This window comes from Pan troglodytes, chromosome 5, assembly GCF_028858775.2.
Source record: "Pan troglodytes isolate AG18354 chromosome 5, NHGRI_mPanTro3-v2.0_pri, whole genome shotgun sequence".
In the NCBI taxonomy this organism is placed as follows: Eukaryota; Metazoa; Chordata; class Mammalia; order Primates; family Hominidae; genus Pan; species Pan troglodytes.
This window is the reverse complement of record NC_072403.2, coordinates 42,670,439-42,688,519: the sequence shown is the minus strand read 5'-3', so window position 1 is coordinate 42,688,519 and position 18,081 is coordinate 42,670,439. Positions and strand designations below refer to the sequence as shown.

The 18,081-nt window shown below is 49.6% G+C and overlaps 1 protein-coding gene across 9 annotated transcripts in view; it reads left to right on the top strand.

Moving 5' to 3' along the window:
* Nucleotides 1–18,081, top strand: part of CPNE5 (copine 5) — a 99,182-nt gene that overhangs the window by 25,386 nt on the left and 55,715 nt on the right. For 8 of the 9 annotated variants that reach the window (XR_010157987.1, XM_009451158.5, XM_001173253.6 and 5 more), the window contains exons 4-6: nt 14,546–14,649; nt 16,107–16,146; nt 16,360–16,436. Coding sequence is in view for 8 of the 9 variants with exons in the window: in XM_009451158.5 (XP_009449433.1) it covers nt 14,546–14,649; nt 16,107–16,146; nt 16,360–16,436 (221 nt within the window). In the remaining variant the exon portion in view is untranslated. Of the gene's footprint in view, nt 1–14,545; nt 14,650–16,106; nt 16,147–16,359; nt 16,437–16,934; nt 17,217–18,081 lie in introns of those variants that run through there. The other variant, XM_024357167.3, reaches the window with a different exon arrangement.

Below are 18,081 nucleotides of genomic sequence, written 5' to 3'. Positions count from 1 at the left end.
GATCATCACGCTCCTCCCTGCTGGCCTCTGCATTCTGTGTCTGCTTCTGAGGATTACACGTCTAGCGACACTATCTAGTATGCCACTGATCTTTTGGCAGGTGTTTTTGACTTAATTCGTACTGAGTTTGGGGACTTCTGTGTCTTTCTCCATGAGTTGCTGTCCAAATAGCTTTGCCAATTTCCCTACCTCAGAGTTGGCAATGAGTTTTTGAACCTAAATCTGTGATTTCACATTTATTGCCATCATGTGTCATTTGTTGGATTCAGTCCGTTGTTACAGTTTATGGAGACCATGTTGAATTACAATCTTGCATTCAGCATCTTGGTTATGCCTCTTGGTCCTGGGTCAGCTGTAGTCCTCACCGACACAGGTGACAAGGAATTGAATGGGATGGAGTACTGCGTTCCTCCACTAGAGATCTTTACCCAGATTGACTTCAGTTTTTTAATTGACCTTTGGGGTAGGCCGTTCAGCCACCTATGTGCTATATTTTCCCATCTGGTCCCTAAAGACATGATGAATAACAGTCAAATGCATTTGTCAGATGAGGCCTGAACTTGATGCCCAAAACTCTGGGTTTTCATACCAGCTCTGATATTTACTAACTGTGTGACCTAGGTGAGTTATTTATCTTCTCAAGTCTCAGCTTACTAATCGATAAAAAGGGGCTAAGAGACCTTTGTGGGTAGACTAACTAAGGTAATGCTTATGAAAATGCCTGGAAATATTAACCGCAATCTACCATTGACCTGGGCACTCCATCACAGTGGGAGAGGCCACCCTTGGAGATCCTGTGAACTAAGCCAAACTTGGTGGCACTGGAGCTGAGTCTTGAGTGGTGCCATGCATCATTCTGGGGGGCAGGGTGTTGCAGGTGGAGGGAACAGCAAGTGCAAAGGCCCTGAGGTGGGAACAAGCTTACTGCATTTCAAGGACAAAAAGAAGGCTGGTGTAGTTTGAGTGGTGTGAACAATTAAGAAAGTGGACAATACGGTCACAGAGGTCATCAGGTTCAGATCCTGTAGGGCTTCAGAGGCCATATAAAGAGTTCTGATACTGATCTAAGTGTGATGCTAAGCTACTTGAGGGTTTTATTTTGTTTTGTTTGAGATGGAGTCTTGCTCCATTGCCCAGGCTGGAGTGCAATGGCTCGATCTCAGCTCACTGAAACCTCTGCCTCCCGGGTTCAAGTGATTCTCCTGCCTCACCCTCCCAAGTAGCTGGGACTACAGGCATGCGCCACCATGCCTGGCTAATTTTTGTATTTTTAGTAGAGGCAGAGTTTCACCATGTTGAGCAGGCTGGTCTTGAACTCCTGACCTCAGGTGATCCTCCCTCCTAAACCTCCCAAAATGCTGGGATTACAGGCGTGAGCCACCACACCTGGCCTATTTAAGGGTTTTAAGCAGGGGAGTGATGCACCCTGGTTTATGTTTCAGAAAGACAGCCCTGGCCACTGTGTGCAGAGTGGACTGCAGGGGAAAGGGCAGAAGCAGGAAGATAATTTGCAGTCTTGTGGAGGTTTTGGAATAAGACTGTGGTGGGCATGAACACAGGGGATCCAGTTCGTTCAATGCCAAGAGTTTAAATCTGAAAAGAAATAACCCTCTGCCTGCCTGGCCTTGAGCCCAATTTAGGATCCCTGGTGACCTGGCCTTGGTCATTCCACATAGACCATTATCTAAAGATACAATGGAATGAGTGGACCATCAGCATTGCTAAGGCACAAAGCGGAAGGCAGGCCTCTCTAAGAGGTGGACTCCAAGGCAAGCTTGGGGTAGGCTTTCTGGACTCTCTCCTTTTTGCAGAGAAGTCTGCCTCTGCAAAGAGAGGTCCCTCCTGAGCCTTAGGTCACTTGGAAAGCCTTTAGTGGCCTTTGCTCTTGTCATGCAGCTGAATTTTCAGGGCTGTGACTCCCCGTGATCAGGGTTAGGCAGTCCAGGACCAAAGCTTTACTTTAGGGACTAGATGGGTCTATGGCCACCTACTCATAGTCTTAGGGTCAGGGCTTTAAAACCTGCTTTGACACAGTGAGGTGCTGTCTGGGATGTCCCTTTGAATCCTGACTTTGCCACTTTCCTTAACCTCTCTCTGAGCCTTAGTTTTTTTCATCAATAAAATGGGTTCCCAATGCCTGCTTAGTGGACTGTGGTAGGGACCACATGGCAGAATCACTTAGCAGTGCCTGCCTGTGCTCAGGACCTGTAAATATTCTTTTTATTATTAAACAGTACCATCAGGCAAGCTGTAAAGAGGCTCTATCCCTTTCCTGCCCCTCCTTAAATAAGAGGGTGACTGATATGCCTTCTACCCTGTACAGTCTCCACATCAGCAGCACCCCATTATCTCCCTTGGCCCTCACCACACCCAGATGAGGAAGCAGAGCTCAGAGGGATCCTGGCTTTGCCCAGCAACTCAGCTAGAAAGTGGCAGAGCTGGGATGTGAATGTGGTTTTCCGAGTCGGAGTCCCTGGTCTTCTCCTCTGCCCAGGCCACTGACTTTCAAAATGGGCTTTTCTTGTTTGTTTGTTTTTGAGACGGAGTCTCACTCTGTCGCCCAGGCTGGAGTGTGGTGACACAATCTCGGCTCACTGCAACCTCCACCTCCTGGGTCCAAGCAATTCTCCTGCCTCAGCCTCCCGAGTAACTAGGATTACAGGCATATGCCACCACCCCCAGCTAATTTTTGTATTTTTAGTAGAGATGGGGTTTCACCATGTTGGCCAGGCTGGTCTCTAATTCCTGAGCTCAGGAGATCCGCCCGCCTCGGCCTCCCAAAGTGCTGGGATTACAGTCATGAGCCACTGCACCCAACCCAAAGTGTGCTTTTCTATCCCCAGGATTTGAGGGTGGCAGCTCCAGGATCCACCGTGAATGTGTGTGTATCCCCTGCCTCCCTTTCCTCCTTCAAGCAGAGGTGTTCATTATTTCTGTGTAATACATTAGACATGAGCCTGAGATTTCATTTGAAGAAAGGAGTTGGCTTTTCTAATAAACCCTGAGTTCTAGGCCAGGTCCCCTGGTGGCTGATAGATCTATTTGCTTTTCAGTGTTAGTGTCCAGGTGCACTTTACAGTTGTGGCTGAGCTGTTGAAAGTGTGCACTCCAAAGTCAAGTTTAAAAATGGGCCCACCACCTGCCCAGCTGGGGGATCTTGGCCAAGCACTTAGGCTCACAAGCCTACTGTGAGGAGTAAATAAGCTAATTCGTGTAAAGTGCCTGGCCTGCAGAAAAAGCTCAATAATGGCTCTTCTTATAAGAAGCCCTAAGTAAGAAACCAATGCTTTATCTGGAGGAAGGAACCATTGACGGTATCATTTCAGACATCGTGATGCCATTTGGCAGGAGCTATCGATGTTTTGGAGTGAGCTGGGGGACAAGTCCCAGGGCCCCCTCCATGATGCTTGGCTTCCTTTAGGGTGGGGACTGCTCAGGCCCCCCACCCTCTACAGTCAGACCCAGGGCTGGAAGGCTGGGGGTGGGGACAAGGTGGTGGAGAGTGTTTTGTTGGCAGCTTGGCAGCCAGGCTCATTGGTAAAGGGTCATTCCCCCAGGAGCTGGGATGATTGAACAGATTATCTGAAACAATGGCTAATTAGGAACTAAGCTTTTTGGCAGGAAGTCTTTCATTCTAAGCTTGGTAAAGTTTCATACCCTGACCCTGGTCTCTGGGCGAGATAGGGAGGCTTCTCTGACCAGGCCTGAGAACAGGGAGGCCTTTAGAGCCTGGGCTTCCCTAACTCAGGGCCCCTGTCTCCACCTCTGCCCTGCCTTACCTGGAAGCCTTAACAAAACAGGCAGCCATTTGGGAGGTCACCAGGCCTACGAAACGAAAGGTGCCAAGGTCATGGCTCACTCCCTGTGATTTTAAGCAAGCCCCATCTCTCTCTGGGCCTGGTTTTCCTCACTGCAACGAGGAGGGGTGGCCACAGAATTCTGGACTCCTTCAGTGACAGAACCAGAGAGAACTTTCCAGACCCAAGATGGTGCAGGCCTGGCATGGCCAGATCCTCCGTGCTCCTCCGCCTCCCCAGGCCCTCCTTTCCTGTCCCCAGATCTCAGGCCACTCTTCCCAGCCACTGGGCGCCCCCACCTGGCTCCTATTCCCAGGGCCAGCCTTGGAAAGCACATTCCCTTTTTCCGTTTCTATTTGAGTCAGGTAGCTTTCTGGCCTCTAATTTTAATCCTGGTGAACATGATTCATGAGGGGCCAGGGCTGGGCTCTGCAGCGAGGCTTTTAGAATCCCCAATTAAGGAGCCATCAATAATATATGAAAAGTATTGGAGGATCTACGGCTGGGGAAGGGTGAGCAGCTTGTGAGGTAGACAGCAGTCTGTCAGCTCCAGCCTCCTGTCCCACCGGCACAGCCCCTGGGGGCTTTGCAGCTGGGGGATGGCTCCAAAGCTCAATCCAGCTGTAATTTGTAAAAAGGCAAAAGCTGCCTAAATCCAGGGCCATGAAGATTGTTCAGGCTTGCAGAGAGCCACCCACGCATGCCTGAGGTAGGGGCTGTGGTGAGCACCAGGGATGCTCTGCCTTTCTCACTCCTGAGAGTCCCGGCCCTTCCTCGCCCACCCTGGGTTGCCTCTGGGAGGGCTTCTCTGGCCTCCAAGAGCTCCGTTCTTTCATCGGTAAAGTGGAGATGATAATAATTTCATTGTCACGGGGTCATTGGAGGGGGTTAAATGAGATCGTGGATGTGTGGAAGTGTTTCAAAGTTGAGAAGTCAGGATACCAAGCAGAAGGAGGAGGAGGATCGGGTGGAAGGGAGAAACCTGAGCAGGGATGTCCACAGGCTTCTGGGTGAACCAGGGCTCCACTCAGTGCTGGGAGCCCCACTGGCTGGGGAACCCATCAGCATCCATTTCCTAATGAGCTGTGTGCCCGTGGTCAGAACAGCCCCCCTCCCACCTTCTCTGCCTTTGTTTTCTCATGTGTTAATTGAGAGGATTTGGTTCCTTCCAGCTCTAAAATCAGGTCCTAAGTCAATTTGATTTTTTTTTTGGTTGTTGTTTTGGCTTTTTGTTGTTGTTGTTTGTTTTTTTGTTTTTGAGACGGCGTCTTGCTCTGTCGCCCAGGCTGGAGTGCAGTGGCACAATCACGGCTCGCTGCAGCCTCAATCTCCTGGGCTCAATTGACCCTTCTGCCTCAGCCTCCCAAGTAGCTGGGACTACAGACGTATGCTTCCATGCCTGGCTAATTTTCTTATTTTTTGTGGAGATGGGATCTCACTATGTTGCCCAGGTTGGTCTCGAACTCCTAGGTTCAAGCGATCCTCCTTCCTCCCAAAGTGCTGGCCCAACTTGTTAACATTTTTAAAAGGAAATCACAGGAGGATTGAGGACTCTTTCTCTCCTCCTCCTCTCTCTCTCTCAATCTCTCTCTCTCTCTGTCTCTCCCTTCCTCTCTCTCTCTCCGCGTAGGGGCTGCAAGGAGAGGGATAGAGGTTGGGCAGGGTGTTAGGTCAGGGACACTCACATTATGACCTGATCTATGGGTCCACCCAGACCCACAGAGAGTGTTAACAAGGGAGCAGGCACAGTAATCCCAGAAGTTCAGAGACTGCGCTAGGGAGTAGAGAAACTACAGGGATGAAAACTGTCAGACCTAGTCCCAGCCTCCATTCACAGCATAAGCCTCTTACTGATTAGTGACTATATCAACTCCTTATTGATTTGGAGCCAGCCAGCCTGGGTTTGAATCCTGTTCCTATCGCCTGCTAGCTGTGTGACCTTGGGCAAGTCTCTCAATCTCTCTGAGCCTTATCTTAATTTACTTATCTGTAAAGTGGGGATAATAGTTCTGCTTCGGAAGGTTGTTATGAAGCTTAAATGAATGACCTTATGGATAACACTTAGTGCGTGGCACGCAGTAGGGCTCTGTGAGGGTTACTATCAGTATTGGAGACCAGCTCTGCAACAGACACTCCCTGCATGTCCCTTCTGTCCTCCATGTGGAGGAAGGAATGATTTACTCTGTTTTAGCAACAGGGAGGTACACCCTCTCAGGGGGTGTCTCAGGCAGATCGTAAGCAACACAAGGCAGGCCTGGGAGGGTCCTGGGCCCTCCCTGGCCCTGGGCCCCAATGTTCTGCAGCCATGGGCATTTGTGGGGAGTTGACTCACGTGCCGGGAGATGTCCTTGTGCTGTCTGTTGCTGCCTCCCAGCTGGTGGGTGATGAGGAGGAAGAAGGGGCCCAGATTTTAGAAATCTGGAAGCAGGTTGAGCACAGTGGCTCATGCCTGTAATCCCAGCACTTTGGGAGGCCGACGGTTGGGGGTGGATTACCTGAGGTCAGGAGTTCGAGACCAGCCTGGTCAACGTGGTCAAACCCCGCCTCTACTAAAACTACAAAACTTAGCCAGGCGTGGTGGCGGGCACCTGTAATCCCAGCTACTGGGGAGGCTGAGGCAGGAGAATCACTTGAACACAGGAGGCAGAGGTTGCAGTGAGCCAAGATCGCGCCACTGCACTCCAGCCTGGGCAACAAGAGCAAAACTCCTCTCAAAAAAAAAAAGAAAAAAGAAAAGAAATCTGGAAGCAACAGAGAGGGCACCTCTTCCTGGGCTGCCTTTCTCTCCACATCCTAGTCCATGATCAGAGGCTGAGTGGGCGACCTCTCTCCTTTACTTTCACTACGTGGCTTCCATGCCCAAGGGCTCCTCCTGCCTTTTGTTTCCTTCCCTGCTGGTGGCCACAGTGAGTTTCTTCTCTAGGCCCCAGGTCTCTAAGAAAACCTTAGGTTTTCTGCGGCCTTTTTTCAACTGAGGCCTGGGGTACTAAGGACCCTGGTGTTGTGGGTAGCCCGTAGGGAGAGTAGGGCCTGGATCCTGATGGAGAAGTCGGTTTGTTCGAGCAAAGGGCCAGCCCTGCATTTGCCTCCAGTCTCACCCCGCATACAGAAGATATCTAGAGAGCAACCACTGAGAGCTGGGGCTTTCGGGAGACCCCTTTAGATGGAGGACGAAAACCCTCTCAGGTGTGGAAGATGAGCAGAAAGGAGTGAGAGCTGAATAGGAAATGTTAGTGGTAGGACTGGGAGCATCTTAGAGATAAAGCTGAGTTTAAAGGCTTGGGAGATGAACACAGTTCCTGGATGGCTGAACCAGAGTTAGGGATGTAGAAAGAACCAGAGTGTGGGATCACTTATGTACAGAGCACGTTTTATGTCCCAGGCTCTCTTCTAAGTACATTATGTAAATCAAATCATTTAGGCCTCCAACAATCCCATAACATGTAGATAAATTGCCATTCCCATTTTACAGAAAAGGAAACTGAGGCGCAGAGAGGTAAAGGCATTTGCCCAAGGTCACATTACCAGGGAGTAGCAGAGCCAAAATTTGAACCCAGAGGCCTGGCCGCAGACTCTGCACTATTAACGACTTCATTTTACTGCTTTATGTGGGAAACCCTAAGACCTGTCTTCAAAGCTAGGACCAGTGATTCTTAAAGCTTTTTGAAGACGTGCTTCCCTCTGAGAAACTGATATAAACCTTGGCTGTTCTCCCCAGAAAATGCAGGCATGTATAGACAGACATTTGCATTCAATTTCAGGATGTCACAAACCCACATAAAGCCCAGGTTAGGAGCCTCAAACCCTGACTCTTATTTAGGAATTTTCCATCCCCCAGTCCTCACTCTGGCACCTATGTGGATGGGGCCAGGATGGCCACTTTCTACAATGTGGAGGAGGCTGGTGTTGGGGGGCCATGGCCCCTGAGAGCCCCCAATGAGGCCCTTAAGTGGGACAGCAGTGCTGAGATCCCACATCCCAAAGGGCTGGCACAGGACATTGGTATCTTTGCTGCATGATCGGGAGTCATGCACTTTCTTGGTGACATGAATGTTATACACTGGAGTCTGAGCAGAACAGGGTGGAGGCAGGGGCTGTCTTGGTTTACGTTCAATTGAGTTGGAAATTGTATGTGTGTAAACATGTTTGTGAGAGATAAATTTTATCAGTGAGGGTCCCAGCAGGAAAGAGAAACTCAGAGGGTTTAACTGGAGAGATTTTAATGAAGAGATTTCTCTCAAAGGTATGGATGAGCTTGGGGAAATCCACAAGGGATAGAGCATCACCTGGGGACTTGCAACAGCAGGGAGCTGTGACCACCCAGGCTTGCCGTGGCGATGGGAGAAGGCACTGCTGCTCTCTGAGTGGGAGGTGGAGGGCCTGCCTGGTGGGGTCTGTGGTCCTGGAGGGAAGCAGCCTCTCCCAGAACCATGGAGCTGAGGCTGGGCAGGAGTGGGAAGAAATACCCCAACCTCTGTCTCTTCCTGTCTCCCATCTACCAGTGTCTCCCACTGGCCAAACCCCACTGGAAGCCACAGGGTGAGGGAACGATAGTGATGCTATTCAAAGGGAAGCAATCTCCTGTAGGATGAAGACTGGAGCTGGGGCGGGCAGCAGGCAGCAGCCCGAGACTCTCCAGCCTCCAAATCAGCCCAGGCCCAACCGCCAGCCCCAAGAGCCCCCTACAGGCTGGGCACCCGTGTCTTGACAGAGGCTGTCCCCTCCTGGCCCAATAGTTGGATGTGGGGCAGGAAGACCTTGCTTGCCCAACCTGGGTTCTCAACCTCAGCCCTGCTCTGGGCTTCCCTCTGAGGGCAGTTTGGCGACACTGCTGCCTACCTGCCCCATACATCCCAGTTGTCACGTGTAGCAGAGTCCCAGAGAGTCGCCTAATTTAGTCCCCAAAGAAGTTTCAAGTCTGCCCCCACTTTGAGGGTCTCACTGGAACTGATGGTATGTAATTAACACTGCTTAATTGATATTCATGCAGCTTAGTCATAGAGGTTTTAGGAGCCCTCGGGACCATCTTTTGGGGCATGTCAGAAGCTTTTTCCACTGAGTTTTGTTGCCAGGGAGAGAGTCTTTCAGAAGGCAAATTCCCTCATTTCCAGGCTTCCTTCTCATTTGTACTTTTTCTTTCCTTCTGCCCAGTAGGAGACCGTCCCAGCCCCGGGGCCCAGGGAGGTCCCCTGTCACCTCCCCTGTCACTCAGCCTCCTGCCCAGTTTTCATCCCTCAGCCTCCCCAGTGCACACTTGCGCGCCTTCCCTAACAATTCTCTAGGGCTCTCTGCATCACATCCTGCATGCAGATTGCTTGGGCATCCTTCAGCCTTTGTTTATCAGAATTCCTGTGCTTACCAGTGTTTGGTGGTCTGTGAGCAACGTGAGGATCCCCCACTCCCAGTATCCTCAGAGCCCAAAGTGTAGACAGAGGAGCTCAGAAAGGCTTGGAAGCAGGGACAGGCTTGCCCAGGGAGCTGGCAGAATGAACAGGGCTGGCTGCGCTCTGTATTACGGGTGGTGAGGGGTTAACCCCCCTGCTCCTTCCCTAAGCAGGATTTGCTGCACAGCAGTTAGATTGCATGCCATCCTGTGGTTCCCAGTGCTCGGGTGCTAATATCTCATCTCTCCAAGTCCCTTCTGGCTTGAAAACTCTGTAAGTCTATGTAGAATGAAATACAGCAGCCAAATTGATTTTTTTTTCAACGTCTCTTCAGTTGTGTTCCTGCCATCATTAATGGGGTATAAATTGGGCCTGACAGGACCTGGTGGCTTCTCAGATTTTAAAATCCAAGTTTTAGCATTTTTTCCCCTTTGTTATTCGTCCAAGTAATGAAGGCTATAAAACATCTTCAGTAAGTCCCCAGATTGTGGATTTTGCGGTTGTTTGTGATCTGCACGTCTTAACTACCTCTGAGTCTTAGTAATCTGTCACTGTCCAGCCTAGCTCATGTGCCCCCTTTCCTGCTCTAGGAGTTATTGGGGGTGGGCTTGGAGTTCCCCTCCGTGTCCTGTTTCCAGGGGAACTCCATTGTCTTCTTAGGCAGAATCAATCTCTAGGGCATTCCCCTCTATTGAAGCTGCAAGTGCCATTTTAAAAGCAGCCTTGTCATCTTCCTTAATGGGTGTTTTCCTTGGAGCCTATGCTGGGGGTGGGGTGGGGTGGGGAGGGAAACTGCATATAGGATGTCTGCTCCTTCTGGGCTGGGCCTTATCTAAAATCCTACTAGAGGGATGCTGTGAGGTTGTTGAAGGAGGAGGGCAAGTGTATTGAGAGAAAGGAAGTAAGTCCCTTCCTTAAAGGAGAATTTTCTCAAACCTGGGTGTTTACCTGGAATATTTTGCAAGAAAGCCATTAAGAGACATGTTCCTTTTGTCTGAAGGCAGGAGGTATTCATCAAGAATAAGAGCAGGAGAGGAGAATGCAGGAACTCTTTTGGAACAGGGGTTATGCATTGTAAGATTGTTATTGAATTTAGGGAGTGGGAAAGGAACTCAGTCTTATTCAATTTGATGTCCTCTCCATTGCTTGACACATACTGGGACTTGTATAAATGCTTGTGAAGTAAACCTCATCTTTATTTGATTTTCATAATGCTTGATGACTCCTCACAGTTAGATGCAGTAAAAATATAATGGGCTTTGGAGTTAGATATACCTGGGTTTAGGTCCCAGCTCTGCCTTGCTGTGTGATCTTGGGCAAGTTACTTAACCTCTCTGATTTTTAGTTTCCTCATTTGTACAATGGGTAATACCTCACAGGATTTTTGTGAGAATTGAATGAGATAACTTAATGATGCACTTAAGCTATTGAGCATTCAGTAGGGGCTCAGTAAATGTTAGTTTACTTCCTTCCTCCTGCTGTATTCTCATTCATTAGTGGTTCTCAACTCCACCTGCACATTACGATCACCAAGGGAACTTTAAAAAAGCACAGTTGTTCAGGCCCCACCCACTGAGATTTGTATTTAATTGGTCTGTGTTGGGGCTGAGCATGGGTATTTTTAAAAAGCACCTGTTAAAGCATATATTTTTTAAAAAGGTAAAATCATGACTGCCATACAAGTTTAAAATTAGCGTGACAAATATTTATTATCAAAGCTTGTTAATTAATGAGGAAACCAGTAAGATGTTGCAACCAGTTCAAATAATTCAAACAACACACACATATAGGTGATCAGGAATGTTGAAATGAATTTACACATAGATGCAAAATCGGTCAATATCCATACGGCACAAAATGTTTAAAACCGCTCCTGGTGCATTGCATGTGTTCAATAAACAGTAGCTATTACGATCTAAACCTGTGACTGTGTATTAAATGCTGTGTTAGGTCCTGGGCTACAAAGATGAGGAGAACTTGGATTCTCCTCCTGCTTGAGAAGCTCACAATCTAGAGGGGTAGAAATAGACTCAGTAGATCATTATCAGGCCGCACAGTAAGTGCAGCCTTAGAGATGCAGGAGGATGATGGGCGCACACAGGAGGGGTGGGGAGTTGGAGAACAGGATGGCCAGGGAGCGGAGGCTCCAAGCATTAGGAATTGGCACATATTGGGGGCCCCTTAGGAGGTTGCCGTGGTAGTCGAGGTGACAAGGTGAGAAAGTGATGAGGCCAGACCAAGGCCACAGCAAAGGAAGAGATTTAGCCGATGAGATTGACTGGAACATGAGATTGACTCACCAAGGGAGTGAGGGACAAAAGATGCCAAATCTAGTGCTTCTCAGATGACCCCATGTTACCTGGAGTGGGAGCTTCCCTCTCCATTGAGACAGAGTCTTTCTCTGTCTCTCAGGCTGGGGTACAGTGGCGTCATCTTAGTTCACTGCGACCTCCACCTGGGTTTAAGTGATTCTCCTGCCTCAGCCTCCCAAATATCTGGGACTATAGGCGTGCGCCATCAAGCCTGGCTCAATTTTTTTTTTTTTTTTTTTAAATAGAGACGGGGTTTCACCATGTTGGCCAGGGTGGTCTCAAACTCCTGACCTCAAGTGATCCACCCACCTCAGCCTCCCAAAGTGCTGGGATTACAGGTGTTAGCCACCGCACCCAACCCCTTTGGAAGTTTCTAACTTAATTCAGGGTAGAAGGGACACTCAGGGTAAGCCCCAGGTAACCCAGGGCCTCATCTACCACATGTGTGAGGGGCCCATGTGCTGGTGTTTTCCTGGACTGCAGAGCCCCATCAAGGAAGACTGACACTCTGACACTCAAGATTATTAAGAAGGATTAATGCCCATTTAAAATATTTTGCTTTGCACCTGCCTGTCTTACTACTTTGAGACAGACTCTGGTAAATATTGTAACGAACAGCACCCCTGCCTTCATGGAGCATACAGTGTGGTGGATTTTTTGTTTGTTTTTGTTTTTAGAGACAGAGTCTCTCTCTATTGCCCAAGCTGGAGTGCAGTGGTGTGATCATAGCTCACTGCAGTATCACCCTCCTGGGCTCAACCATCCCCCCACCTTAGCCTCCTGAGTAGCTGGGACCCCAAGTGCATGGTACTATGCTTAGCTAATGTTTTTTGTTTTTTAATTGTGGGGAAAAAAAGCACATAGCATAAAATTTTCCATCATAACCTTTTTTTTTTTTTTTTTGAGATGGAGTCTCACTCTGTTGCCAGGCTGGAGTACATTGGCGCAATCCTGGCTCACTGCAACCTCCGCCTCCTGGGTTCAAGCGATTCTCCTGCTTCAGCCTCCTGAGTAGCTGGGTCTACAGGCGTGTGCCAACATGCCCAGCTAATTTTTGTATTTTTAATAGAGACGGGGTTTCACCATGTTGGCCAGGATGGTCTCGATCTCTTGACCTCGTGATCCGCCCACCTTGGCCTCCCAAAGTGCTGGGATTACAGGCGTCAGCCACCGCGCCCAGCCGCATCATAACCATTTTTAAGTGTACAGTTCAGTAGAGTTACAAATGTATTTGCATTGTTGTGAAACAGGTCTCTAGAACATTTCATCTTGCAAAACTGAAACCCTATACCCATAAACAACTCCCCCTATACCCCTCCACCCTGCCCCTGGTCACTGCCATTCTACTTTCTGCATCAATGAATTTGGCCACTTTAGATACCTCCTATAAGTGGACACATACATTATTTGTCCTACTGTGACTGGCTTATTTCACTTAGCATAATCTCAAGGTGCACCCATGTTGTAGCACATGACAGGATTTCCTTTCTTTTTTAAGGCTGAATGATAGTCTATTGTAAATGCAGTGGGTTTAAACTTCACCTCTTAGCCCCTCACCCCTTTTTTGAAACAAAAATTTTGCTCAAAATGTCTACTGTATTGAGCAGACATAAAAGAGAGCTGCTTTGATGGGATGGTTGGCCTAGAATCGTGCCCATTCTGCCCTCCTCTATGGCCTACGGAGCCTCCAGGGGACTTGGATCCCAGTGGAACACCACCTAGCCCAGTGGTTCTCAAAGTGGAGTCCCCAGACCCACAGCATCAGCATCACCTGAGGACTTTTAAAATGCAGATTCCCAGGCTCCACTCTAGACCTACTGAGTCAGAGCTTCTGGAGTAAGGCCCTCCACAATCTGTGTTTTACCAAGTGATTCTGATGCCCAAAGATGGGGAGTGATTTGGCCTAAAGTCATTTGCAAAATTGAATGGGATTCAATTATTGACTGCCTATTATGTACAAAATTCTAGAATATCAGCTGCAAGGGCAACCAAGACAATTCAGTCTCTGAATTAGTTAGCTATTGCTGAGTAATAAATTATCCCAGAATTTAGTGGTTTAAACAGCAGGCAGGAATCTGAGTGCAGCTTTGCTGGGTCCTCTGGCTCAGGGTCTCTCACAAGGTCACAGTGAAGGTGTTGGCTGGGGCCTCAATCATCTCAAGGTTCAACTGGGCAAGATTTGCTTGCAAGCTCACCCAGTGGTTGTTGGCAGGATTCCAGTTCTTACGGATGGGCAGATTGACAGCCACTGTTCCTCACTGGTATTAGCCTGGGGCCTCATCCTTTCCTTGCCGCCCCTTCATAAGGCAGCTCACAACATGGCAGCTGGTTTTATCAAGTGAGCAACCAAGACAGAGCAAGAGAGGGTGCCCAGACGGAAGTCATAGTTGTTTACAACATAACCTTGGAAGTGACATTCTATGACTTGTGCGATACTCTGTTCAATACAAGTGTGTCACTAGGTCCAGCCCACGTTCGAGAGGAGCTGATTATGCAAGGGCATGAATACCAAAAGGTGGGGATCTTTTAGGAGGTGGTCTCCTACAGTCCCTGCCTATGCCCTTGTGTTTGCAATTGGGAATCAAATAAGTACACACCTAATTGTGGAATCAATTCTCAGAATGGTGATCATGGAGTGGGCGCAAGTTCGGTGGAGGCTCAGAGAAATAAAATTCTCTGATTGGAGGAATCAGGAAGGCTTCCTGGAGGAGGTGGCATTTACATCAGGCCTTGAAGGAATGAGGATATGCCACTGGCAGAGACGGGGAGGCCAGGTGAAGGGAAGGGCCTGCTCAGGTATTAAGACCATCAGCTTGCATGGAGATGGGGAGAAGCCGCACGGGTTGGAGCCATACTGTACATGGCTTCCACTGTCAGATGGAAGAACTCGTGCTTTGATTGGGAGGGGATGGATGTCAGGAGCCTGGAGAGACAGGGCTTTCATAACTGCCAGAACCAGGACTAAGGGGCTCTGAGCCCAGTGCTCTCCCCTGCCCCACCAGCCTGCCCCACCAGCCCGGCCCTGAGGTTCACCCTCCATCTTCTCTTGCAGTTTGGGCGCACCGAAGTCATCGACAACACGCTCAATCCTGACTTCGTGCGCAAGTTCATTGTGGATTACTTTTTCGAGGAGAAGCAGAACCTCCGTTTTGATCTGTAAGTGGAAGATGGTGCTGAAGATGCAGCCAGGTGGGGAGGAAGATTGCTGGCAGGTAGGACCACAGACCTGTGGTTGAGGGAGGAGCTGAGAAATTAGTGGGAGCCCAGGGTTGGCCTGGGATAGAAGTGACAATTAGCTGAAGTCGCCTGCACCCTTACCAGGAGAGATGGAAAGGGGGAAGAAGACAGAGAACAATGGCATTCACCCCAGTTCGTCTCAGTTAAGTTGGGGATGGCATCAGGCAAGCTGCTTGGTGCTGGGGAATGTCTGCTGAGGAAAGATCCTGAAGGCAACTCTTGGCTGTGCCTCTGGGAGCCCTTTTCTCCCCTGGCAACCAGGAGGTACCCACTGGCTGCTTCCTCCATCTAAGCGTGTTCTGGGAGAGGGTCCCTGCAGCCTCCCCGCCTGCAGAGGTGGCCTGGCTGATGGGGCTCAGGCATCCAGCATCCATCGGAACATGAGAGTGCCTTTCTCCTGACATTAAAGATCAGGGTGGAATTTCAGGCTTGGTAAACAGGCTGGGGAGTTTGCGATGTTGTTTTTATGGGGTATGGGATGGTTTGAAAAGTCTTTGCCCCACAGAAGAGTGGTCAGAGTGGGAAAGAAGGGGGTTTGGGATCTTAGGGAGAAAAGGAAAGAATGCAGTGGAAGGAAATGACTTTGGAGGGAGAGATGGGAGGTATTGAGGCTGAGGAGAGTCAACACAGCCTATTGTAGAGAAGTCACCTGGTGACATTTTGGAGAAGGTTGATAAGAGAGTGACCATCCCTCAGCAGGAGTCATCTGGGCCTGGCATGGCTGTTTGGCTGCAGAGATGCCAGTGGGTGGGTGGGAGATGCTGGGGGAAGGTTGCAGGTGAGGCTCCAGGTGAGCAGGCCCCAGGTGAGGGGAGGAGGCCAGCTGTAGCATCACGCTGCCTGCAGCCAGCTGAGGTGAAGGTGTCAATGCCTCCCTCCTTCTTGAGTGACCAGGCCTGTGGGCAAGCTGGGCAGGCCTGGGTAGGGTGAAGCTATAAGGGAAGGTCAGAAGCAAGGTATTAGCACCACGGGCAGCCAAGGCTAGGCTGCAAAGAGCAAAGATGGAGAACTCTGTAAGTGAAGGGAGTGAAAGGTAAGATGGCTTAGCCACCTGTGAACAGAGCTCATTGATTTAGTTTTTTCCATTTTTAATGAGATATAACATATATACAGTGAAGCGCATAAATCTTTGTGCCTACTCCACGATGCATTTTTACATCTGTTTCCACCCCTCTGATGTCACCCAGCTCAAGGACAGAACATGTCCAGCACCCAGAAGGCTCCCTGTCATGCCTTCCAACCATTACTCCTGGAAATATTCACTGTGTTGGGACCTGGTTTTTGGGGGACAGGGGCCCTGACTCAACTTGAGAACCCAGGCAGGATTGGGCAGAATGTCCGCAGCTGCCTTCATCATTTCTCTGTGTTCCCTGCAGATACGACGTTGACTCTAAGAGTCCTGATTTATCCAAACACGTGAGTTCTGCCAGTAACTGCTCAGCAATTCCATAGTTTCTGAAATGCCATCCTCTGGGTGAGCCTGGGGCTTTGCTGTGATGGAATGTGTTTCCGACGCTGCATCCTGTCATTTAAGGGCCCTCACGCTTCCAGGAATTGGGCGATGGGGGAGGTGGGATAGCTGTGAGCAGAGTGGGTGACATTGGTCTCTTCTGTTCCCTGGATATGCAGGATTTCCTGGGCCAGGCCTTCTGCACCCTTGGAGAGATTGTGGGGTCCCCTGGGAGCCGCCTGGAAAAGCCCCTCACGTGAGTGTCTGGGTTGCTTTCCCAGTGGTAGGCCAACTTCCCGCCCATTCTGCTGGGGGCTGGCTCAGGATGGGGACAAAGCAGTCAGCTGGCTATGACTGGCATCTGCAGGGTTATTAGGAATAAAGAGACCCCATGCCTCACTGCTCTCACGGGGCTTCTAATCCAGGTATTTCAGGGGAACCCAGGCTGGGTTATTAGAGTCCCATCTCCTGGGAAGGCCCAGGAGGAAATAGACTAGACACCATATAGTCTATTCCCACCCTGACCCCTATCATAGTGTGGAAGAAGAAACTGAAGCCCAGAGAGGGGAAGTGACTTGCCCAAGGACACACAGCTAGGAAGAGGGAGAGCTGGGAGCTGGGATTTGAACCCAGGGCTCTACTCACATAGCATATTCCTAAGATTGTTCACAGCTTGTAGGCCAGAGCTGGGTACAGTGAGGCTCCTCCCGTCCCATCCTGTCCCTGATGGTCCCTGACCTTAATTTGCTTTTAGGGAAAAGCTGTTACTCTGAAGCAGGCTCTGGGATGAGGAATCCAAGGCTTCTCACAGTGGAGCCTGATGATGTCTTCAGGGACCAGCCAGGGCTGGCCAGGTGGTGAGGGTGACCTCTCTTGTCCCTATTTCTCAGGAAGTACCAGGGGCAGGGCCCTTGCCTGTATAAACGATTCTTACCTTTCCCCACACTGGGGAACACTGGTCACCATTCTTTGGTGTCCATATTTCTCTGGACAGCCACCCTCACACTTTGCATTTAAATAAACTAATTTAACTGGATCCCGAAGCTTTTGATTATTTTAGGTTGACACTCGTGGGCAGGGCCCAGGAAAGAGAGGGCAGACTGGGACAGGCATCCAGGCCACAGGGTAAAGAGGCCGGGAAAGGGAGATCATCAGATCTTCTGCCAAGTTCCCACTGGACGCTGTCCCCTCACCATGATCAATAACTGCAGTGTGAACTGAGCACGGTGGCTCACACCTGTAATCCCAGCACTTTGGGAGGCCAAGGCAATGGATCGCCTGAGCTCAGGAGTTCGAGACCAGCCTGGCCAACATGGTGCAACCTTGTCTCTACTAAAAATACAAAAAAATTAGCTGGGCGTGGTGGTGCACACCTGTAGTCCCAGCTACTCTGGAGGCTGAGGCACGAGAATCAGTTGAACCCAGGAGGTTGCAGTGAGCCGAGATTGGGCTACTGTACTCCAACTTGGGCAACAGAGTGAGACTCTGTCTCAAAATAATAATAATAACTGCAATGTGTGTGTGTGTGGTCTCTCTTCCAGATCCTTGCCCGTGACCCCCAGTAACTCATGATAACTTCAGGGCCCCCGGAAATGTTTCCTTGGCCCCCAAAAGGTCTCATCTCTGGGTTCCTAGAAAACAGTGAAAATAGCTATCATTTATTAAGAATGGGGGAAAACCCCTGTTTTGGGGGTCTCTATAGCTTATAGAATTTGAGAGCCTCTTGCAAAAAAGCATACAAAATTCACATTCATATTTGCTAGGCCCCTCCCTCTTCGGACTTATTTCTAACAGTTTTCATTCGTAATTTTATATTCTTTCTCTAGGAACATCTGCCCCTGTGCCCACTTCAGTGTTAACCATGTGCTATGTGTAGCATACCCATTAGCATCTGCTCTTTC